At 43.2% G+C, this 24,617-nt stretch overlaps 3 protein-coding genes across 47 annotated transcripts in view; 1 reads left to right on the top strand and 2 right to left on the bottom strand.

Moving 5' to 3' along the window:
* Positions 1 to 8,969, top strand: part of EPB42 (erythrocyte membrane protein band 4.2) — a 29,292-nt gene extending 20,323 nt beyond the window's left edge. For all 10 annotated transcript variants that reach the window (XM_063794834.1, XM_063794836.1, XM_063794837.1 and 7 more), the window contains 3 exons: positions 2,917 to 3,077; positions 4,215 to 4,348; positions 8,732 to 8,969. In XM_063794834.1, the coding sequence (XP_063650904.1) occupies positions 2,917 to 3,077; positions 4,215 to 4,348; positions 8,732 to 8,894 (458 nt within the window). In that variant the 3' untranslated portion in view covers positions 8,895 to 8,969. The remainder of the gene's footprint in view (positions 1 to 2,916; positions 3,078 to 4,214; positions 4,349 to 8,731) is intronic.
* CCNDBP1 (cyclin D1 binding protein 1) overlaps positions 1 to 20,960 on the bottom strand; it is a 32,257-nt gene extending 11,297 nt beyond the window's left edge. For 4 of the 7 annotated variants that reach the window (XR_010151652.1, XR_008539560.2, XR_008539561.2 and 1 more), the window contains exons 1-10: positions 20,576 to 20,960; positions 20,304 to 20,363; positions 19,950 to 20,029; positions 16,923 to 17,004; positions 16,052 to 16,148; positions 15,805 to 15,878; positions 15,161 to 15,237; positions 14,529 to 14,809; positions 13,402 to 13,462; positions 11,732 to 11,778 (exon numbers count right to left, since the gene is read on the bottom strand). Coding sequence is in view for 4 of the 7 variants with exons in the window: in XM_054667460.2 (XP_054523435.1) it covers positions 11,732 to 11,778; positions 13,402 to 13,462; positions 14,529 to 14,809; positions 15,161 to 15,237; positions 15,805 to 15,878; positions 16,052 to 16,148; positions 16,923 to 17,004; positions 19,950 to 20,029; positions 20,304 to 20,363; positions 20,576 to 20,684 (968 nt within the window). In the remaining 3 variants the exon portion in view is untranslated. Of the gene's footprint in view, positions 1 to 10,998; positions 11,478 to 11,731; positions 11,779 to 13,401; positions 13,463 to 14,528; positions 14,810 to 15,160; positions 15,238 to 15,804; positions 15,879 to 16,051; positions 16,149 to 16,922; positions 17,005 to 19,949; positions 20,030 to 20,303; positions 20,364 to 20,575 lie in introns of those variants that run through there. The other 3 variants (XM_001156927.7, XM_001156810.6, XM_054667459.1) reach the window with 3 other exon arrangements.
* Positions 20,961 to 21,040: 80 nt separating this feature from the next.
* TMEM62 (transmembrane protein 62) overlaps positions 21,041 to 24,617 on the bottom strand; it is a 55,918-nt gene continuing 52,341 nt past the window's right edge. For all 30 annotated transcript variants that reach the window (XM_063794842.1, XM_024349156.3, XM_063794849.1 and 27 more), the window contains 2 exons: positions 23,939 to 24,057; positions 21,041 to 21,925 (listed from right to left, as the gene is read on the bottom strand). In XM_063794842.1, coding sequence (XP_063650912.1) covers positions 21,599 to 21,925; positions 23,939 to 24,057 — 446 coding nt within the window. In that variant the 3' untranslated portion in view covers positions 21,041 to 21,598. The remainder of the gene's footprint in view (positions 21,926 to 23,938; positions 24,058 to 24,617) is intronic.

Genomic DNA, 24,617 nt, shown 5'->3' with positions numbered 1-24,617 from the left:
TTCTCTCTCATTCATTCATTCAACACATATTTATTGGGCCTGAAGCAGGAAAAAAACACGATGCCAACTGCAGTCAGATAAGTAAACAGACCCTTCATAGCAGTGTGAGAAGTGTTTGCTGAGTTTAACAGAGTACAGTGGCAGGAGAGCACCTCCCCCCAGGCTGGAATAAGCTGCCCCCAAATAAATAGTACTGCATGGAATCTGGAAGGATGAGTAGGAGAGTAATGGCCAGAAAAGTAAGTCTTGGCATTCCAGATGGAAGGAGCAACATGTGCAAAGGGCCCTGCTCATCCCTGAGGTTCTTTCTTAATTGGTCTGAGATGGGGTCCAGGTATTGTTTTTTTGTTTTTTTAACACCCTGTGTTATTCTTCGGTTAAGATTCCCTGAACCAGAACAATTGTTTTTAAATTTTGCTGCACATTAGAATCACCTGGAGGAAGTTTGATGCTCAGCCTGCATCTCAGGCCAATTAAATGACAGATTCTATGGTGGGCTGGACGCAGTGGCTCATGCCTGTAATCCCAGCACTTTGGGAGGCCAAAGTGGACAGATCACCTGAGGTCAGGAGTTCAAGATCAGCCTGGGCAACATGGTGAAACCCCGACTCTACTAAAAATACAAAAATTAGCCAGGCTTGGTGGCACACAACTGTAATCCCAGCTACTGGGGAGACTGAGGCAGGAGAATCGCTTGAACCCAGGAGGCAGAGGTTGCAGTGAGCCAAGATCATGCCACTGCACTCCAGCCTGGGTGACACAGTGACACTCCGTCTCAAAAAGAAAAAAAACAAAAACTCCATGGTGGAACACATCAGAATTTTTAAAAACTGAAGTAATTCCGATGTGCAGACAAGTGTGAGAATCAGTTGACGAGAGCTTGTCTACAGCATTGCAACAGCCTTCTAACCGGTCACCTCACCTCCAGTCTCTGTATCACTCTTCCCTTTCCAAGCATGGGAGGAGTGGAGTTGGGGGAGTGGCATGAGAACTGGACAGGGCCCAGGTGACACAGGGTCTTGTCTCTCTTGCTAAGGAGTTTGAGTTTTGTTCTCTGGGTAATGGAAAACTGGTGGAAGGTTTCAACCAGGGTAGTCAATGGAATCAGAAATTCATTTTAACAAGAAAGAACTTTTGGCAGAATGGAATGGAAGGGGTCATATAAGAAGAGTGCTTCTTAACCTTAGCTGCACATTGAGTCATCTTGGAACTTTTTTTTTTTTTGGCGGGGGGCGGAGGGGGCAGCCTTCTGAGCCAGAGTAGGTTCAGAGACTCCGATCATCTGGGGAACTTTTAAAAATACTGATGTCTGGGCTTCACCGCCAGAGTCTGATGTAACTGATTTGGGGTGTGGCCTGGCATTGGGATTGTTTTTTAAAGCTCCCCACTTGATTCTAACATGCATCCAGTCTTGAGAACCACTGGATTGAAGATGAGAAGGTTGTGTAAATCATCAAGTCAAGAAATGAAGGCCAAACTAAGCTAGCAGCACTTAGAGTTAAAACATATTAAGGAGTTGAGATAGATGGGGCTTGTGAATGTGTGAGTGTGTATATGTGTGTGGTGGGTGCTTCTGGTTTGGGTGAGTCACTAGAATAGGAAAAATGGGGAGGAGCAGGTTTGGGGAGAAAAAGGATGGATTTGGTTGTGGCACATTGTGTCTGAAAGCCCGTGACACACGCAAGTGGAGCTGGCCAGCAGGTGGCAGGAAACCTTGGTAAGATAAAGTTCTGGGCTGGAGCTCAGACGTGGAAATCCCAGCACAGGGGGGCCAACAAAGAGTCAGGGCATAGATGAGCTCATGGCAGTGGGGAGAGGACAGTGAGTAGATGAGAGGGTGAGGAGGGAACCCAGCAGCAGCAGCAGCATTTAGGGGGCGATCAGAGGAAAAGCAGAGTAAGGGAGGTCAAATAGTCAAAGAAAGGGGGCACCCAGCAAGGTCAGCAGAAAGGGCACGAGGTGTCAAGGCTGAAAAGCACCATTAAGAGAGTGGACTTACAGAGAAGCTTCCTGGGCGTTAAGCCGATTGCGTTGGGAAGGTGAGACAAACTGTCTAGTCCTCCCTGGAGGCATGACAGGAAAAGGTGAGGCTGGGGAGTAGTCAGCCAGGGACACTGGGCAGAGGGAGAGAGTTGAACCTGCTTCTATGCTGAGGAAAATAAGCAGGCAAGAGGGAAAGAATGGAGCCTCAGGAGAGATGGGTTAAAATTGATAGTGCTATGCTTGGGGATATGAGACAACTAGAATAATTGTAGCTCACATTTATCAGGCACTTACTATTTGCCCAAAATGGTGTTAAGTGCTTTATATGCATCATCTTGTTAGCCCTCACAACCACATTCTGAGGCAAGAACCATTGCTATCCTCACTTTACAGATGAGGAGATGAGACACAGAGAGGCTCGATAATTTACTCAGGGTTACACAGCTAGTGTGATGGGGTCAGGGTGGGGCACAGATTTAGAAAGCAGAGGATTCAACTTAGGCGGGGGGGGGGATACCTCATCCCCTGAGCAGTAGTGACAGTAGGAGTAGATATTTCTTCTGTAGGGTGACAGAGCGAGACCCTGTCTCTAAAACAAAACAAAAACCCTACAAACAACACAAACCATCCCACTAGGTAGGCATTATTAGACAAGGACACTGAGGCCCAAAGAGCTTAACTTCTTCCAGTTCACAGGGGACCCTTTCCCAACCCCACTGAGGTGGTCTGCCAAGAGCATTGTCAGGGTTGGTGATGGGGATGAGGGTGAGGAGTGAGGTCTTGAGTGAGTTCCAAGTGTACAATTGCTGGGGAAAATGGTGCATCTTTCTGGCCTCAGTGAGGCCCTGAGTCCTTTGTATTGTGTGTGTAACTATGGCTGTTTCTGGGGTACATACACCTGTTGCCACTGACTCCACCTGTCATGTGTTTCAGAAAAGATAATAACCATCGGCGTGTTCTTCTCCGATTTTGAGCGAAACCCACCCGAGAACACCTTCCTTAGACTCACCGCCATGGCAACACACTCTGAATCCAACCTTAGCTGCTTTGCTCAGGAAGACATTGCCATTTGTAGACCACACCTTGCCATCAAGGTAGGCACCAGTCCTCCCCTGAGTTGCCCTCGTCTGCCACCACTCAGGTCCCCATTTCAGAAGGAATCCAGGCCCCTTCAGAGCAGATGACTGTGCTGCAGGATTACCAGAAAATGCTACATTTAAGAGCTCCTTCCCTTGAAAGACATAGTTTCTTACATGCCCTATTAAGGTTTAAATCTTCCAACTTCTTTAGTTAAGTAAAGGTTTCTAAAATTGGGGCCTTCCCAGTTACTGCCTCCTACCTACAGGGATCATAATAGCCTATGTTTATTTAGCACCTCATACACATGCCAGAGGATTTTCAGCTCCTTTATTTCTTTCTAAGCCCTGTGAGGTAGAACTGTTCCCATTATTCAGATGAAAAAACTGAGCCCTAGAGAGCAACATGCCCAAGATTATAAAAACAGGAAGTTCTAGAGGCTTATGGCTCTTGGTCCAGCCCTCTTTCCATGTGTCTACCCTGGCCAAAATGAATGAGATCTGATCCCTGCCCTCAAGCAGGTTATAGTTTAGTTAGGGAGACACAACATTTGGTCTTCCAGATAAGTGCTTTAATAGATGCACAAAGTTGCTATGGAATAAGTGAAGCAAAGGGAATTAATTCCAGCTGGTGGGTTTGGGGATGACCTTATGAAAGAGATGACATCTATGCTGGGCCTTGAAAAATGGGTACCCTTTCAGTACAGAGGTAGGGGAAGGCCACTGAAGACAGAAGAAGACAGCAAAGAGGTGTAATGGAAGGTAGCGTGAGGGGTGTGCTGGGGATGGATCAGTCCCTGACGGGGCTGGGATGTCACTTAGTCATGGGAAGAACAGGTGAGGTGGGAGAGGGGGTTTGGGGACACACCATGAAGAACGTTGAATACAATGTAAACTGAATTCCCAAGACAGTGGGAAACCCTCCAAGGGGTCTGCATAGAGGAGAGGCGACATCAGAAATTATCAGTGAAGGACCAAGGGTGGGAATAAATGCAGGAAGAGCAGGTAGAGCGGTAGAAGACATCAGCTGTGAAGTTTGAGTCAGCTTGGCAGAGATGAGGAAACTTACTGAGGTGGGTACAGGGGTGCATGGGAGGAGAGAGTGACTGCGCCTGTGCCCTTGGCATCCACACCAGGTATTGCCTCTTCCCACAGATGCCAGAGAAAGCAGAGCAGTATCAACCCCTCACAGCCTCAGTCAGCCTCCAGAACTCCCTAGATGCCCCCATGGAGGACTGTGTGATCTCCATCCTGGGAAGGGGGCTCATTCACAGAGAGAGGAGCTACAGGTAAGTGATGGCAGGCTTCTCATCCCCCTGAAATGTCTCAATGGGTCAGAAAGGCAGGGCTCAAGAGAGAAACTCTCTCTTTGCCATGTCCATGCAGACAGCAGATACCCCCAGAAACTAAACTAAAGGATTAGGGCTACCAAGTGGCTTCCCTCATCCTAGGACCACCATATCTGCAGGAGGATGGGAGTGAGGCAGGCTGTGCGGGCCCCTTGGGCACCCACCTGCCCTAGTTGCTGCCCTGATCCTGCAGGGAGAGCCTGGGTGTTGCTGTGAATGTAGGCGAGGGCATTAGGGCTGGGTATTGGAGAGTAATGAAGGGAGGACAGGCTATCTTTCATTGTGGTCAGAGGGCTACATTCTGGTAGTCACCACCACAATATACAATTTTGTTTAATTTATTCCCTTTTATTCCCATTTTCACCACCATCCTTCATATCCTTTTATTGGTACGTATAAAATGTGTACTGTTGCTTTCATGAGCCTGTACTTTTAACTTATATAAATTTATATTTAATTGCTTTCTTACTTTTCACTCAGAACTATGTTAAGATTTATGCCCATATGTCTTCTGCTACATAATATTTCATCGTGTACACCCACCACTTTCTACCACTCCACTCCACAGAGATGGGCAGCCAGAGTGCCTCCAACTCTCTGACACTGCAAATAATGTTGCAGTGCACATCCTCACACAAGTCTCCTTATATACTTGTTTGAAAATTTGGTGGCCAGGCCCGGTGGCTCACGCCTGTAATCCCAGCACTTTGGGAGGCCAAGGTAGGTGGATCACAAGGTCAGGAGGATCGAGACCATCCTGGCTAACACAGTGAAACACAGTCTCTACTAAAATTACAAAAAATTAGCCGGGCACAGTGGCAGACGCCTGTAGTCTCAGCTACTTGAGAGGCTGAGGCAGGAGAATGGCGTGAACCTGGGAGGCGGAGCTTGCAGTGAGCCGAGATCACGCCACTGCAGTCCAGCCCGGGTGAAAGAGCGAGACTCCGTCTCGAAAAAAAAAAAAAAAAATTTGGTGGAGTCTGGGGATATATACCCAGGAATAGAATTGCTGGGTCCTAGGCTATGATGTGGTTTGACCAGGTACTGTCAGATTTGCAGAATGGCTGCAAGAGTCGCCACTCCCTCCAGCAGCACATGAGAATTTCTGTATTCCTACCCCTCCTTCATTTCTGGCAATACCCAGCTATTAACATTTTCTTCCAGTCCAATAAAAATGAAGTAATATCTTACTATTATTTTAATTGCAACTCTTCATATGTTTGTTAGCCTTTTATGTTTTCTTCTCAGTAAGTAGTTTGTCTTATTTTGCCCACTTTTCTTTTGGTGTTTCTGTGCTTCCCTCTTACTGATCTTTAGAAGTTTCCTGTATAGTCCAGGTATTAGTCCCTTGTTGGTTTTAGACGTTGCAAATATCTTCTTTCATTATGTCTACTGCATCCTTAGTTGAACAGACAGTATAAAGTTCAAGATACTTACTCCTACCCTCCCTGAGGTCCCTAACAGGTGTGTGGGTTACTGAGCCACTGCCTCAGCCTCATGAAACTTAATGAGACATTCTTGCCAAGAAATCAAGAGAAGGGACTGTCAACATTTAACCATACTTTTGTGGTCTCCCAAATCAGTTGTGGGGCAAAGCTCCCCAAAGGAAGTCTGTCACCAAAAGAAGGTTTATAGGCAGGCCAGGAGGTTGCTGACAAGGCTCCAAACACCACCTGCTGACATACTGACATCCTCTCAATAAGCCCTGCTACATCCACTGTGCTTAGCAATAAGCAAGGGTTCCAAAGCTATAGCTCTTTATATTAGTTTGTGTTCACGCTGCTGATAAAGACATACCCAAGGCTGGGAAGAAAAAGAGGTTTAATGGGACTTACAGTTCCACATGACTGGGGAGGCCTCAGAATCATGGCGGGAGGTGAAAGGCATTTATAACATGGTGGTGGCAAGAGAAAATGAGGAAGAAGCAAAAGTGGAAACCCATGAGAAACCTATCAGATCTCATGGGACTTACTATCACAAGAATAGCATGGGAAAGACCAGCTCCCATAATTCAATTACTTCCCCCTGGGTCCCTCCCATGAGGAATGGGAGATAGAACTCAAGTTGAGATTTGGGTGGGGACACAGCAAAATCATATCATTCCATCCCTGGCCCCTCCCAATCTCATGTCCTCACATTTCAAAACCAATCATGCCTTCCCAACAGTTCCCCAAAGTCTTAACTCATTTCAGCATTAATCCAAAAGTCCACAGTCCAAAGTCTCACCCGAGACAAGGCAAGTCCCTTCTGCCTATGAGCCTGTAAAATCAAAAGCAAGCTAGTTACTTCCTAGATACAGTGGGGGTACAGGTATTGGGTAAATACAGCCATTCCAAATGGAGAAATTGGCCAAAACAAAGGAGTTACAGGGCCCATGCAAGTCCAAAATCCAGCAGGGCAGTCAAATTTTAAAGCTCCAAAATGATCTCCTTTGACTCTAGGTCACAATGATGCAAGAGGTGGGTTCCCACGGTCTTGGGCAGCTCTCTCTGCCCCTGTGGCTTTGCAGGGTACAGCGTCCCTCCCAGTTGCTCTCACAGGCTGGCGCTGAGTGTCTGTGGCTTTTCCAGGCAGACAGTGCAAGTTGTCAGTGGATCTACCATTCTGGGGTGTGGAGGATGGCGGCCCTCTTCTCACAGCTCCACTAGGCAGTGCCCCAGTAGGGACTCTGTGTGGGGGCTCTGACCCCATGTTTGCCTTCTGCACTGCCCTAGCAGAGGTTCTCCATGAGGGCCCTGCCCTTGCAGCAAACTTTTGCCTGGGCCCCCAGAATTTCCATAGATATTCTGAAATCTAGGCAGAAGTTCCCAAACCTCAGTTCTTGACTTCTGTGCACCCATAGGCTCAACACCATTTGGAAGCTGCCAAGGCTTGGGGCTTCCACCCTCTGAAGCCACAGCCCAAGCGGTATGTTGGCCCCTTTCAGCCATGGCTGGAGTGGCTGGGACACAGGGCACCAAGTCCTTAGGCTGCATACAACACAGGAACCCTGGGCCTGGCCCACTAAACCACTTTTTCCTCCTGAGCCTCTGGGCCTGTGATGGGAGGGGCTGCCATGAAGTTCTCTGACATGGCCTGGAGACATTTCCCCCTTGATCTTCAGGTTTAACATTAGGCTCCTTGTTACTTATGCAAATTTCTGCAGCCAGCTTGATTTTTTCCCTAGAAAATGGGTTTTTCTTTTCTATTGCATAGTCAGGCTGCAAATTTTCCAAACTTTTATGCTCTGCTTCCTTTATAAAACTGAATGCCTTTAACAGCACCCAAGTCACCTCTTGAATGCTTTGCTACTTAGAAATTTCTTCCACCAGATAACCCTAAATCATCTTTCTCAAGTTCAAAGTTCCACAAATCTCTAGGGCAGGGTCAAAATGCCACCAGTCTCTTTGCTAAAACATAAGAGTCACCTTTGCTCCAGTTCCTAACAAGTTCCTCATCTCTATCTGAGACCACCTCAGCCTGGATTTTATTGTCCATATTGCTATCAGCATTTTCGGCAAAGCTATTCAACAAGTCTCTAGGAAGTTCCAAGCTTTCCCACATTTTCATCTTCTTCTGAGCACTTCAAGCTGCTCCAATCTCTGCCTGTTACCCAATTCCAAAGTCACTTCCACATTTTCGGGTATCTTTTCAGCCATGCCCCACTCTACTCATACCAATTTACTGTATTGTTTGTTTTCACACTGCTGATAAAGACATACCTGAGACTGGGAAGAAAAAGAGGTTTAATTGGACTTACAGTTCCACATGGCTGGGGAGGCCTCAGAATCATGGCAGGAGGCAAAGGCACTTCTAACAGGGTGGTGGCAAGAGAAAATGAGGAAGAAGCAAAAGCAGAAACCTCTGATAAGCCCATCAGGTCTCCTGAGACTTATTCACTATCACAAGAATAGCACGGGAAAGACCAGCCCCCATGATTCAATTACCTCCCCCTGGGTCCCTTCCACAACTCATGGGAATTCTGGGAGATAGAGTTCAAGTTGAGATTTGGGTGGGGACACAGCCAAACCATATCACTCTTCCAAACAAACTCTAATACAATTACCAGGAATTGAACCAGAAGGAAGTCACAGATGACAAAAGGAACAACAGATGTAGCTTGGAAGCCCTTAGGATGTACCTCTTCTCAACCATGCAGTTGCTCAGCACTGGGTGGCTCCTGTCTTCTATTCCTTTATAAACACTTCCATTTTAATAGCAAGGTACTTAGATGTTTATTTCTGCATGGTCCACCTCTTCAAGCAAGGAAGGATCAAAGTCACTGGGACCAGCAGAGCAATGAACCTGGGACAGAACTAGCACCTGCCTTTTCCTTTATTTCAGATTCCATTCAGTGTGGCCTGAAAACACCATGTGTGGCAAGTTCCAGTTCACGCCAACACATGTGGGGCTCCAGAGACTCACTGTGGAAGTGGACTGCAACATGTTCCAGAACCTAACCAACTATAAAAGCGTCACCGTGGTAGCCCCTGAACTATCAGCTTAAACTTCCAGCTCTATCACCACTCTCCTGCCAACCCTTGTTCTACAATCTAAACCAAACATGTGCTAGGAAGAGAAACTTTGCGTCTCAGTGTTTGTGTTGCTATAAAGGAATACCTGAGGCTGGGTAGTTTCCAAGAAAAGAGCTTTATTTGGCTCACAGCTCTGCAGGCTGTACAAGAAACAGTGAGGGCTTCAGGCTGCTTCCACTTATGCAGGAAGATGAAGGGAGGCAACGTGAGCAGAGATCACAGGGCAAGAATGGGTTGAGGGGTAGGGGTAAGTGCCAGGTGCCAGCCTTGTTTTAACAGCCAGCTCTGGGGTGGGGGAGGGACATATAGAGCGAGAACTTACTCATTACCCCACCAGTGGAACGAAGCCATTCATGAGGGATCCAAACACCTCCCATTAGGCCCCACCTCCAACACTGGGAATCAAATTTCAGCATGAGGTTTGGAGGGTTGAATATCCAAACTACATCACTTTATCAGATAAATGAGTAGTCATTCAGGTTGAAAAGGTGCTCAGATACCTTTAAGGAGTACATTCAGATTGTTCAGGTTCAGGTTTTTTGCAACCATTTTACTGCTCATTAATACATTCATTAAGTTACAGATAAGGGAAAGGACCTAACACTTAAATCATTCTTATATTTCTGATGAAGTGGGATATTATCCCAAAATGGAATTTTTAGGTAATCTTAAAATTACATTGATCAAGCTGGGCTCGGTGGCCCACATCTGTAATCCCAGCACTTTGGGAGGCTGACGTGGGCAGATCACCTGAGGTCAGGAGTTTGAGACCAGCCTGGCCAACGTGGTGAAACCCCATCTCTACTAAAAATACAAAAATTAGCTGGACATGGTGGTGTGCATCTGTAGTCCCAGCTACTTGGGAGGCTGAAGCCAGAGAATCGCTTGAGAACCTGGGAGGCGGAGGTTGCAGTGAGCCGAGAGTGTGCCACTGCACTCCAGCTTGGGGGACAGAGCAAGACTCCATCTCAAAAAAAAAAAAAAAAAAAAAAAAAAAAAAAAATTACATTGATCAGTGCTTTCCCTGATCATTATCCTTAAAGATCCAAACATGACTGAACGAAGTTATACAATACAGGACCTGAGAGAATAATTCAGCTAGAGGTAAGTCTTTATATTAGAGTTCTATATTCATTAAGTATCCCACAATTAAAGTCTGATGTTAATAACATGAATTTGGTCCAGTAGAGAAATATAAAAGTATATAAAAAGTAGGCTCTATATGAAAGGATAAAAGAACTAGACTCCTGTTGTACAATGTTATTATTTTGTTTATGTTATTTTGTTGCCTTGACACTCTGTCAGTTTGATTTTAGTTCCTTCCCTTTATGACACTTGTTAACAATACAAAATGGCACTTCAAAACAGTAAGCTAAAACTCATTTGGCTTAAGGAATTTCAACCCCAAGTATACATTAGTCACTCAAAGAATGACTGCTGTTGCTGATTATACCTAAAGACAGCAGAAAGGCATATGTTATGAATTACACCTACAGAAGGAAGATGATGGGCATGAGAGGTGGCGGAGACCTGTAGGACATGCATAATGCCCTATTCAGCTCACCAGAATATACATCATTATAGATTTACACTGCTTTCCAATATGCAGTCTTCTAGACTGATGCAAAAGTATAATTAAGTGGTGATGGTTTTGCAAAAGGATGAACTGAAAAGGCCCTTAAAATTACATAAAATCTCTTACACACTAAAAAATTTTTGATTTATAAAAATTTGGTATTTACATTTGGGGACACATGTAACCAAGGACAACACAAGTATGTATAAGGAAAATAAATCTGTTCAATAAGGTGGGCAAACCTAACAAATGAGCTCAATGCCAATATATTTTAGAGACATGGAGTAATCTGTGATAATATTCAGAAGGACTTGCTGATAATAATATATAACATGGTGAAATACTAAGATGAATTTTGGAGTCATCTTTTATAAAGTGTTTTGTTCTAAATATACTTCTGATTAGAATCAGATTTTTAAACCTACAAACCCAAATGAAAGCAATGTTCTAGTCTCAATCCACTGTATTTCTGGTAAAAAGAAACTTTGGAAGGGCACTCATTTAATCACTGGCAAGTTAGCATTTTATTGAGACCATCAACATCTTTATAATGAAAACAACATACTTTACTGCAAAAAGAGAATAAGGCAGCTTTCCTAGGAATCTCTGAGAAATGACTCAGGAATGAGAAATCATGCAATTATTTTTCATATATAGCACAGAAAAAAATATATTATACGCATATAGTTTATAAATAGGTGCCAATCTGGCCTAACCAACAATCTTTGGTAATAGTGTCTCTTGCTAAATATAGATAGGCACTCCCTTTCAATCCAGCAAGCATTCTAGCTCCATTTTAAAAGCAGATATCAGAGCCTGACCATGACGATGAGAGGGGAAGAGTGTACAAATGAGCCTGAAAAGTCATAATTCAAGTTCACTCTGAGTGAGCTCCTTGATTCTATTCAAGCAATGATCAATGGCATTAATAAGTAAAGGGATCCAACTATCTTCTGGCTGAGGGGTCACATGACTTGCTCTGTGAATAGAATAAGTTAAACTTATTAGGATGTCAAGGGAAAACCTATCCTCAGGAGGGAGCACAGGGAAAACTAAAATTTTTTTAAAGGGAAGCTTCTTTGCAGAATCTCAGCTGCCCCACAACTGAAGCTGAAAGAAAATCCCACACCCACCCTTTCCCACTCCTTGAAATGGGAGCTAGGGAGTTGAGAACATCTGGACAGCAGTTCCGTTTTACTCACAAAAAGCTATCTGAGAAGTCTTCATACTTACTTTGTAATTTCAAGTGCCTTCTTTAAAACAGATACAAGTTTCGCAGACTAGAAAAGAAACACAGAAGTTATTCACCCTGAGCCCTACCATAAAAAGCTGAGTTCAAATATTTTTAAAGACCCAAGTAATAAAAAAATTATTTAGAAAAAGGACCTGAAGGAAGTATGCAAAATTAAAAATGCTGATTAGGTTAGGGTGGCAGGATTACGGGTTCTTTTCTATTTAGCAAGATCTTGTTAATAGTATTGCTATAACATTTTAATAAGATTTTTTAGATCTAAAATATTTTCAATTTAAAAAAGGACAGAAAAAGGAAAATGTAACCTGAATTGGTCCCAAATGCTGATAGCTCAAAATATAAAGCAGAAATGACTAAGGTTCCTTTTTTAAAAAAAAAAAAAAAAAAAAAAAAGCGCATTAAGAATTTTAAGAACACCAATATAAGGATAAGATGGAGACGTTTAATATAAAATATCAATACATATAAGATGCATATGCAGTACACATTTTAAAATTGCTAGAGCAGATACTATGTTTGGGATAGCTGACTAGGCATATTGCTAAAAATGTTTATTTCTTAGGAAGTCAATTTTTTAAAAGTTAATGCCAAAAAAATGTTAATGCCCAAAAGGATCCTATTCTACTTCAAGGTGTTTATACATCATGAAGACACATCTGATGAATCTAATTTCCATTATCCAATTTATCAAATATTACTAGAATTGATACATTCAATTGTAAAATATAAGCCATTTGGCAGTTTTACTGCTCTTTCCAATAACATTAGAGAGAACAGAACTCTCTCTAGTAAAGGGCACAGAACCTCAAAGAATACAATAAAATCAGATTTTTATAAGAAAGTTGACTCTCCATAGTTAAATCACACAATGTGTTTGTATTAGAACAGAGTATGTTTCTGGAACACTTATTTCTGCCTTGTCTAGAAATCAGAAACATGTGACCTCAGCCAGCTACTTCATGAACAGCTGAAGTTCAATCTAATTGCTGCCTAGTCTAGAAATTAGAAACTTGTGACTTCAAGTTGAGAAGTTCCTAAATTACCGTGTAATTAAGACTTTCTTTTCAAAGAAGCTTTTTTTTTTTTTTTTTTTTTGAGACAGAGTCTTGCTCTGTTGCTCAGGCTGGAGTGCAGTGGCGCGATGTCAGCTCACTGCAATCACTGCAACCTCCACTTCCCGGCTTCAAGCGATTCTCCTGCTTAAGCCTTCCAAGTAGCTGGGATTATAGGCGCATGATGCCCGGCTAATTTTTGTATTCTTAGTAGAGACAAGGTTTCGCCATGTTGGCCAGGCTGGTCTCAACTCCTGACCTCAGCTGATCCGCCCGTCTCAGCCTCCTGGAGTGCTGGGATTACAGGTGTGAGCTACCGCGCCCAGCCTTAAAGCATCATTTTCTAAGGCCTTTGGGCTTTTCTGAATGATTACCCAGGTGATTATGGAAGAGAGAACTACCAAAGCTCATGGCTATTATAATTCAACTTCAGTGAATATTTATCAACCCCAAACGCATGCAAGAACTGTGACATTACTGTTGTACTTCCATCCAAATGTGACTAATAAATATGTACCCTATAGCTTACAGGAAATACTAGTGATTAGTGAAATTCTGCCCATTTGTTCTGTAGCTATTCCCTCAAAGCCAGTACTTACATTGATTCGCACGGTGAGGTGACACATAGGTGGATATATGCTCAGAGCCAAATCATCCACACTAAGAGCAGAAAACAAAAGTAATCATTAACAAAAAAACGCAGCCAGGTTGTATCTAGTACACAACTATGGATGTCAACAGTGAGAAACTGTCCCAGAAATGCCTGTCAGTTTTTAAAATTGGGCAACTGGGCAACCAATACAGAATGAGTTCAACCAGTCTTTATTGAAACACCCATACCCCATTTCACTAGGAAGCTGGGGGGGAAATTCCCTTGGTTCATAGTAGGGTGCATGATCAATTCAGTCAAAAATGTGAGGATGTGAAACCATCAGTTTAATAACTAATATACGCAGGCAGCCTTCATCAGTGGAAGCTAAAATTAGAGTAAAATATACCTTTACTAAAGTGAGCACCCTTTAAGTGATCAAATTTAGTACCACCAATAATGAGGCAAACCAACATCATGTGCCTCCCTAATATGATAAAATGAGATGTACAAAACACTTAATTATATGATATTCTTGCAAAAATGAGAACTAACAATCACGTGAATCCAGGTTGTTGGATATTTTACAAGACAACTGTCCTGGTTTCTTTTTAAAATGTTGATTAAAAAAGACTACAAAGGATAGGAACTGTTCTAGATTTCAAGAGACTAAAGAGATGACAATTAAATGCAATGTGGGACCTTGACAGAACCCTGAATTTATATGACATCTTAGATAGAGACAACTGGGGAAATCTGAATATTAGATAATACTATTATATTCAATGTCAAATTTCTTGGATGTGATAATAAGAGTAGGAATAAGAGTACTTCAGGAGATACATACTGAAGTATTTAGGGGTGAAATGTCATTGCTGTCTGCAATTTACTCTCAAAACGTTCTGGAATAAATATGAAACAGTATCTCTTGAGAAATAAACCAATATAGGAAAAAATGTGAACAATAGGCAAATCTAATAGAAGGATATAGGGGTGTTCACTGAAGGTACTTTTTAAACTTTCCTATAGGTTTGAAAAATTTCAAAATATAAAAAAACTGGGAAAACCTTGAGGTGACAACACAAATTGAAATCAGAACGCTGCTGCTCAGATGTTTCAAGTGGGGATCCCGCTTACCTAGGGCTGATTTCATCAGAAATATCCACAATGTCATCCAGCTGTGCCACCTGATCCTTCTTCCCATTCTCTGCCACTAACATCCGAATTTTCTTCAGGCAGGCTTTGGATGCTCTCACCAGCGCAAGGCATGGGATTATGAGCTCTTGATCGTCCTCTGACCAATACAAGTCCTGATTGCTGGGAAACCCCAACACATCATCCTCATGATTGTGGTTGTCAGAGTTGTTCTCCTCAGTATCATTCAAGAGGCCAGAGTAAGGGTCACATTCTTCCACAGCCTAAGACATACCATGATGTATGTGAATGCAAAAAAAAAAAAAAAAAAAAAGGCGGGGCCTATTATTATACTTTTACCACGATGTCTTAGTTGTCCAAAAATCTTAGCCAGCCACTTCACTAAGGGCTACAGAGTTGAATCACTTCATAAACCCTGTTCTCGCTCTCCTTGTCCAGTAAGGGAACACAGAGGAGTGGTACTAAATCAAACACTAACAAGCAGTGGGAGATGGAAGACAGAGGACAGTAGTGAGAATGGGACCTATCTGGTCAATGCTCAGGAAATCTCTCTTTATAATTAATTCTCATCTACTAGTCAAGGAGTTGCCTTCCAATGATGGAGGTCCCCTCACCTGCTCCATTTCTTCATGTGCATCCTTCACAAAATCCACATTCTTGGTCAGCATCAAAAGAGCTGCAGCTTTGTTATCTATGAGTGAAAAATCAGAAGCACTAGAATTAGAGGAGAAATCCAACAATTTTCTTACGACTGCAAGGAACAATCACATTGTTCCTATTGATGGGAGTGCCAAGGACGGTTGACAAGGGTGCGGGTTTAATAAAAAATTCTCACTACATCCCCTGGTATCTAGATAGGGGTTTAAAAAGCTTGTATTTTATTCACAAGAAGAAATAAAATGGTCACATGATGTTTATCATCATGGTCCTCTTGGACAACCACTGTTTTGGCCTAGCTGTCTCTACCTCATAACTGCTTCAGTGTGCTCCATAATACTACTCTTGTGGTAGGACTAGGAAAACAAACCATACTTGTTCAACAAGAGACAGCCACAGCAAGGGGGCGTGGAATTTAGAAGTATGATAACTAGAGAATGACAAAAAGTATTAATACCTACCTATTAATTTCGGTAATAAAATATATATATTTCACTAGACTGTTTATATAAATTCAAATACATGTTACAAAGCTGGAAGCTAGACATGAGGTCTCTTTGCTTTGGCCAGCAGACATGGCCCACTGCCCACTTTCACTCACCTCTTGGTATCTGAGGCATCTGCTGGCATGCAACCCAGACACTGTTGTAGGAAATAAGGTCATTGTTCTCAGGGCTGGGGAAAGAAATCAGTAAGGATATATTAATAACCTAGGTTCCTGTCTCCTAAAAAGCTTCTTCCTGCTGGTCATTACTCTCAGCTGTCAGTAACTTTGCTGTTAAAATGAGCTTTTCCCCTCTGAGGCAAGGAACCCCAATAACTGGTAACCTAAACTGTGGCATTACTACCTCTGAGTTGGAGTGACGGAAAGTACTTCCATGAGCTGAGCCATGCCATCCACGATGTCCAGGGTGGCGCCCCGTACCAGCTTTCTCAGGGTGATCCCTGTGGCCAAACCCAAAGAATAAGCAACCTGGTGTTCTTTTCAGAAGCACCATCTGCTTTCCTGAGTCTAAGCATTACAGAACTATAAGGTAATGTACACCCACATGCTTTAACCTACATGCTAACACAAAACTCAGGTCTTACTTATATCCCCATGGCATTTTCTTGCCCCTCCTGCCATTCCTTAGTGTTTTCTTCAAAAGAGATTTGGAACAAAATCTTTCCATGACACCATGTATTCATTCATTAAGGACCGTGATCTCTTAACAATTGTAGATGAAACACTTGAAGTTTAAGCCACTTGAGTAACCCTGAAGATCCATGACATGTATTCAGTTATAATTTTGGCATGATTATAATCAATGCATGATTCTACAGGCAGGGCTGGAGGCCATTTAACCTATGCAGATGTTCAGAAATAGGGTGAGATATAATATGGGTGGAGGAAAGTAAGGATGGCCTGAGCCTGCATATGGGGCTGAGAGCCAGCCAGTATCTGTGGTGTTAAAACGGGTTGAAGAGGGAGAAGGCTGTGAGAATTAAAAGCCTTATGAGTCAGGCAAGGCAGGGGAGATAGGAAGTCATAGGAACAAAGCATCTGTATCTTAGAATAATGGCTTGTTTATATAAGTCACTTACATTACAAAATTATCCTTCACTGTATTTTATGGGAGAAAGTTACATGTTCAAGTTGGGTAAAGGTAAAAGTCACAAGACATAATCCACAATATTAGCAAAGATCTACACGATAAATGCAACACTTATGTGGCTTACCCTGATCCTTTGGAAGCAAATAGTACACTGCAATAAATGTCTTGATGGCAGCATGGACTTGTTCACAGAACTTCTGGGTTTCCTATGAAAAAGGAAACAGATTAGATCAAAGTGGTCAACCCTTCTGCTGTGGAATAGAGCAGATATTTCTTTTCTTTTTCTTTCTTTTTTTTTTGAGACAGAGTCTCGCTCTGTCACCCAGGCTGGAGTGCAATGGCGCAATCTTGGCTCACTGCAACCTCCACCTCCCAGGTTCAAGCAGTTCTCCTGCCTCAGCCTCCCAAGTAGCTGGGATTACAGGCACCCGCCACCACACCCAGCTAATTTTTTGTATTTTTAGTAGAGATGGGGTTTTGCCACACTGGCCACACTGGTCTCGAACTCCTGACCTCAGGTGATCCACCTCCCTTGGCCTCCCAAAGTGCTGAGATTACAGGTGTAAGCCACTGCGCCCGGCCTAGGGCAGATATTTCTACAGCATCATCAAACATTTTCTGAAGTCCTGGTATGAAGGCAGGCCTACTATACTCATCACATACCAGAGAGGAGTTAGCTATATAGTAGATATTGGGCTGACAACTCAATAAACCATTAAGAAACAGCAGGAAAAAACTTATTCCTGATACTCTGTATCCCAAGATATTCATGATATCTTAGACCAGGAGCTGGCAAACTGTGGTCCTCAGGCCAAGTCAGGCCCCACTGCCTGTTTTTGGAAATGAAGTGTATTGGGACACAGCCATACTCACTGGTTTTAATGTCTGTAGTTGTGTTTGCTCTATAAGGGCAGAGTTGGGTAGTTGGTTACAAAATCTAAAATATTTACTAACTGGCCCTTTACAGAAAAGAGAGGGAGGGAGAGAGACAGACAGACCAACTGACAGACCATGGTTATTAAACCATTAACCAGGTCTCTCTCTTTTTTTAACAGAATCAGAATATGTAACTAAAGGTAACTAGCATGGACTCGACAATGCTCCATGTTAACTATTTTCCTTCTAGGTGGTCACTGGCTTTCTCATCTTCCTTGTCCTCAATTTTCTGTTAAATTCTAAGTCAATACTATACAAATGTGGTCCAGGTTGGAGCCAGTCTACAAACTGTTTGTGACCAGTCAGGGATGAGATAAGCACAGTGACTGAGAGTGTTTAGAAACTTTTATGGCAATTTGACATTTATTCAACATCTGAGCACATACTTTTATTAAAGTATCATTCCATACAGATTGGAATTTAAAAAACAACAACAACAACAAAAAAACCAACAACCACCCATCTTTTAGTAGGACTAAAGTGGTGAGATCTCAAGAAGGCAATGATGATTTATGTGTATGTATGTGTGTATATACACACATATATACATATATGTATTTATTTGAATATATGTATATACTTGAATATTTGTATATATTTCAAATAAATCCAAATTCTAACTTTTCATCTATGAGTGAAACTACTGTCCTGAGCATGTATAGAAAATCAGTTCTATGCTGCCTCCTTGTGGTATCTTACTTGCAGTGAGTTTTAGCAGCAAGTCCTAAGTGCATTTGAAAGAAAGGGGTTAGCAGATAAGAAAAATAAGGTAATATTAACTACTCTTTTTGAAATAAGTATTTTCCATGAATCTTTTAAAGTGCTCTCATACAATTCATCTCTTGTTTCCTCATCACAAATCTCAAAGGTAGGCCAGGCACGGTGGCTCACGCCTGTAATCCCAACACTGTGGGAGGCCAAGGCAGGCAGATCACTTGAGGTCAGGAGTTCGAGACTAGCCTGCCCAACATGGTGAAACCCTGTCTCAACTAAAAATACAAAAATTAGCCAGGTGTGGTGACAGGTGCCTGTAATCCCAGCTACTCGAGAGGCTGAGGCAGGAGAACTGCTTGAACCCGGTAGGCAGAGGATGCAGTGAGCCCAGACTGTGCCACTGCACTCCAGCCTGAGTGACAGAGAGAGACTCCGTCTCAAAAAAAAAAAAAAAAAAATCTCAAAGGTATGTAGGAGGAGAGAGTTTATCACTGTAGGTACATGCAGCAGAAGATATTTATATCCTTTCCAAACACCTATATATGTAGACTGAAAAATTAAAACTATTGACTATGAAAATCAAATAAGGCAATGAATATGCCATTTTAAAAGAATCTTACTCCCATATTAAGGATACACAACTCTAGAAAAACTGAGCATAGAGCATACGTGGTCATAGCCAACATGTTTACTTTCATTAGTTTTATAATAAAAGAATATTTAAAATGCATAAATCTTTGTTCTAGCAATTCTACTTCCGGGAATTTTTTCTACCGATATACACACATACACAGAATTAGGTAATTCATCACGACACTGTTTGCAGTAATTCTAAGTTGGAAGGTCCAGAACAGTGTTTATGTATCATTTGTGTAAAAAGAAGCTGACACATACAGATAAATGTATATGAATGTATATATGCACAGAATATACGTGGAATAATGCAAAAGGAACTGGGGGAGACAAAAATGAGAAAGTGGGTGGAAAGGTAAACTTAACACACTTAACTTTGATATCTGTTGAATTTTGTACTATCTACATATGTTACTGATTAAATATAAAAAATAATATTAAAAGGGTATTATGCAGTATAACAGAATAGGTAGCTTAGACATCAGATAGACCTTGATTTAAATTCTAGCTCCCCTGCTTTTTTTTAAATCTTAAGCTGAGCTTCTGAGCCTCCTTGCTCATCTGTCAGATGGCCATCAAGTATGTGAAAACACCCAGCAAATAAAAAGTGCTTAAAAAATTATCAGAAGGGAAACAACCAGGATAAACTTCAGACTGAACCAATATTTATAAGACCTGCCTACTCCGCGCCAGGAACTGCACTTGGCAATTCGGTCTTCACAACAATCCTGTGAAGTAAAAACGGTAACCGCACTGGACAGATGAAGAAAAGAAATCTCCTGGCGTGCGTGCAAAAGGTGGAAAGAAAATTAGAGGATTCCTAAGGTGTAACTCGGCAGCCCAAGGATTCCACAAAAGTGAAGCCCACCTGTGGAGACGGCAGTGGAAGCTGAGAGAAGACTGTGGTCAGAGTCGTGGCTTCCCTTGACACAGTCACAGCTGCCTCATCTGGGGGGTGGCCGAAGAGGAGGCAGGTGCCAATACGTTAGTGCTGCACGAACTTGGAAGACTTCCCTTACCGACCGAGACTTCTCAAAAACACTTCCCGAATGTCGAGGTTAGAATTCTATTTCACCCTCTCAGGTGCTGAGGTGGGTAAGGTACCTCACAGAAAGGATGCAGCGGGGGAGAGCAGTCCCCTCCCTGGGGGACAGCGGGAGGAAAAGGGGTCGGGACGCTGGAGGAACTGAGGCAAGGGGAGCCCGGAAGGAGGCGCACTCACTGAGTCTTCTCCAGAACATCTCTCGATTAAACTCCTCGGTGGTCTCCTGGGCTTCGCCGACTTGTGGGTGTGGCGTGTGGGGGCCGAACGGTGGCGAATGGAAAAGCTGAGGTAAGCGGAGCCACCTCCCTCGCCCAAGCCCGGCTCCCCGCCGCCGCCCCAGCCCGCCCTCTCCGCGACCCCGAGCCCGGCCTCTCCCCGACCCCGAGCCCGGCCTCTCCCCGACCCCGAGCCCGCCCCTGCCGTCGCCCGTTCTAACTCCGTCAGCTCACCCCGCACTCGAGGCAGGAGCAACCGCAGCTCCTCCGCCAAGTACCGGAGCTGCTCCAAAGGCGAAGCCAGGGTGGGGACTGCGGCTGCAGGTGCAGTTGCGCTCGCCATCTCAGTCGCTTGCCGAAGGCCGCAAACACAGGCCTCCGCTGCCACTGCCGGAGCCGCACTGCGACAGCCGCTCCACTTCCGGGCCACAGCGTCAAGGGCTCGTTTCCGGCAACAAGCCGTCCAGCCCCATCCCAGAGGCCCTGCCCTGCCTCCTCCCGCCACGAGGCCCGGCCCCGCCCCAGAGGTCCAGCACCACCCATCCCATTATCAGAGACCAGGCCTGGCCCCGCCTCCTCCCGCCCCGCCCTGTCCCCTGAGGTACAGCAACAACCGTCCCATTATCAGAGGCCAGGACAGGCCACGCCTTCTCTTGCCCCTTAGGCCAGGCTACACAAGGAAGCCTCAGGCTCACGGTCTTTCTTATTCATCATTCATTCATTTATTTGATTAGTTGAAAACACTTCCGACTAAGGAAGCAGAGAGCCCACAATCCTGTGGGAAAACAGGCCTGGGAACTAATATCTCAGGGGTAGTGAGGGTCGGGCCCAGATCCTCAAAGGTTCCCTGCCCCTGAAATTGCACCTTTGACAGCTGCTGAATTCCAAGCACAGCGGTAAGTGCTTTACATGGGGTAACCCTAAAAAACACACTGGGCCTCAGACACTCCCGTACACACACCCAACCTCTACCCTGTGGATGTCCTAGATAAGGGTTTTCTCTTCACAAAGGTAAATCAACTCTTTGCCTCCTTAGGGAGGGAAGGAATAAAGGCATTATTTTTGAGACTTTTCTGCAGTCCATTCTGCAGGTATCAGTAGTGGGTAATCCCTCCAACGTCCAGGACTCCAAATGAGCAGCTGCTCCCTAAAGCTCACCCACCAATCCTGGCCCTCCACCTGCTACTGGGGTAGAGGCCTGGGCTACAGACACAGAGGCTGGGCTTCTGCCCAGCTGCCAGTGGTGAGACATGGCCTTCAGGAGCTCAGGTGGCTTTTTAACTGCACCATGAAGATTCCAAACTTGGTGGAGTTCAGTGTCCACACACAACGAATGAGAACAGGTGTCAGCAGTGTCAACCAGGTCCGCAAAGGGGAGAATAAAAAAGCTAGGGTGCCGTATGTTGCATAAAGAAAGTAGCAGGAATAAACCTGCCAGATGTACAGCAGTAGCATAAGTAGGTGAACAGGCATAATTTTCAAGTATTTTCTTTGATGGAGATGAGACCTGAAGTTGTGACCAAAGCACCGCTGCAGCAAGCTCCAACACATGTAAGCCATCAAGGGGATGTTAAAAAACGCCAGCTGGAAAAGAACAGAACCATAGCTTACTCCCAAGTCCTTGGAAGAGTTTGGTCTTAATAATGCATTATTAGTGGATCCTAAGAATATGCTGCTATCTGTCTTGGCGTTAGCTAATTTACTTCAAGCACAGTTGCTTATAACACAACAGCTGACTTGTGGCTAGTTGTGTATTTGCCCATGTCCTTTTATTCATCTTAGAGGCAGGTATCATTTAATTTATGCTGAAGTCCCAACTTGTAGTACAGTATCATATACACAGTTAATACCCAATGGTGTTAAGCTGGAATTGAACTGAGTAAATGTATACACACACATACAACAACCCCTCTTTTTTGGTGGAGTGAGGGGAGGACTTGGCTATCAGTATTTTTTTTCTTACCTCCATTTTTGTTTGAGGTAGCATGATAAGTACTGGAATATAAATTAGAGTATCTAAATTATAATCCAAGTTGAGCTGCTGTATGATTCATTCATTTAACAAATATTTATTGAGCACCCATTATGTAGCAGGCATGAGCTAGGCTCCAAGTTGGGGACACAAAGGCAAACAAGTTAGAAAAGGTCCGTCATAGAGCTTACATTCTAACAGGGAGAAGACAGACAAAAAAAAAAAAAAAAACCAAAAAATATAATTACAGATCGTGATTAGTTCAATGAAGGAAAGAACTGGGTCATGAGAAGGTAACTGGGAGGAAGGCTCTCAGAGGCCAGAAGGACAAGAATGAATCAGCGGAGGGAAGTGCATTCTAGGCAGAAGGAACAAATGAAAAGCCCAGAGGAGGGAGAGGTCTTGGCCTCTTTAAGGAAGTGCATGCAGAGCATGAGCCAGGTGGAAATTGGGGCAGTCGGCAGGACCCAGATCACTGCTCTGCTTCAAAGCATTTCAAGCTGAAAAGTAAGTGAGCTGATTGTAAAGTTTTTAAAAGAGCACACTGGATGCTCTGTATTAAGCTGAGAGTAAGGAGGCAAGAATATCAGGGAGAAGACCCAGGCAAGAAATAATTACAACTTAGATTAGGATAACAGAAATGGAGAGAAGTGGATGGATTCAAGATATGCATTGGAAGCAGATCAAATAAGGTAGAGCTTGCTGGTGAAATAGATACAGGGTATGAAGGAAAGGGAATAATTGAGGATACATCTTGGAGAAATCAGGTGAATGGTGGAGTCATTTATTAAAACTGGAAAAACAGAGAGGAACAGGTTTGGGGTGGAAATAATGTTCCTATTAGAGAGACATCACATGAAGTTGAGATGCCTGTTAGACATCTGTGGCCATTGGATATAGAGGCACTTGAAGTGCAGAGAAGAGGTCTAGATCAGAGATATAGATTTGGGATTCATGGGTCTGGATGATACATAAAATCCATTATTAGTGTACTATTTATTAGAATATGAATGTAAACATTTACAAAGGAAAAAACCCTGCCTTTTGGTAAGGCTCAGGATTCATTTGGTATGAGAGAGCTCCTTAGAGACAGCCTCCATCAACATAATAGAAAACTGAAATGAGGCTGGGTGCAGTGGCTCACGCCTGTAATCCCAGCACTTTGGGAGGCCGAGACGGGCGGATCACCTGAGGTCAGGAGTTCGAGACCAGCCTGGCCAACATGGTGAAACCCTGTCTCTACTAAAAGTGCAAAAATTAGCCAGGCATGGTGGCACATGCCTGTAATCCCAGCTACCAAGGAGGCTGAGGCAGGAAAATCACTGGAACCCATGAGGTGGAGGCTGCAGTGAGCCAAGATTGCACCACTGTGCTTCAGCCTGGGCGACGGCAGAACACTGTCTTGGGGAAAAAAAATGTATTTTAGATGTTTACATGAGAGTGGTGGAAGGAGTTTAGGAAGCACTTTAAAAGCAAATGAAGCTTTTATTAAAGACTGCCCTGCAAGTAAAGTAGGAAAGATGATCTATGGTACTTAATTCTGGATTTTGGATTTAATTCATAACTGTTATGCAATTAGTCTGACAAGTCCAAGATGTTCTTAAATTGCTTTTCTGACTTCTTACCTGGAGAATTCCAATTATAAATGTTATGCTGCCTTGTAGGAAATGTCCATTAACAAATATCCCAAAGGAAAAGCAGCAACCAAATTTGCCATCAATGATTTCACCAAAAAACCATGGACCTAAAAGAGGCAATGGACAAAAAAGGAGGAGATTAAATAACTATAATTCTGATTACATATATCATGAGATACATTTATAGGAATAAAGCAGAGATATGAGACTAGCCATCTATAAGCATTTTATTTCATAGCCTTCCCTCTTTGCTAGTCTCTGTGTTGTACTTGATATCCTTGCTAACCAACTATTTTTTGGATTGTGAAATTGTCTTAGTAGACACTATACCTGGAACAGATATGTGTCTTATAGATTCTAGAGACAAAAAAGCACACTCACATTTTTGAAAATTCCATTGCAATAATAACCTCAATATAATGCATTAACATTTCCTTTAAGATGTAAAGAGGTATTCCACAGAAGTTAAATTTCCAGATGATTGAGATTTACTCCTTAAAGCAAAAAAACTTCAACTACTTTTTGAAAGAAATCTTTCTAAGATGCACTCGTTAATATAATGAATGTATTTTAACCTCTTCTTGAAGGCCCACCGTCATTACTTTGTATATCAACTACATAATCACGGTTACCATGTAGAAAGTTTAACTTGCTTCAGTTTTCTCAT

The sequence above is a fragment of the Pan troglodytes genome, chromosome 16, assembly GCF_028858775.2.
Source record: "Pan troglodytes isolate AG18354 chromosome 16, NHGRI_mPanTro3-v2.0_pri, whole genome shotgun sequence".
In the NCBI taxonomy this organism is placed as follows: Eukaryota; Metazoa; Chordata; class Mammalia; order Primates; family Hominidae; genus Pan; species Pan troglodytes.
Note: the sequence above shows the minus strand (reverse complement) of the source record. Positions and strands in the feature narration are given on the sequence as shown.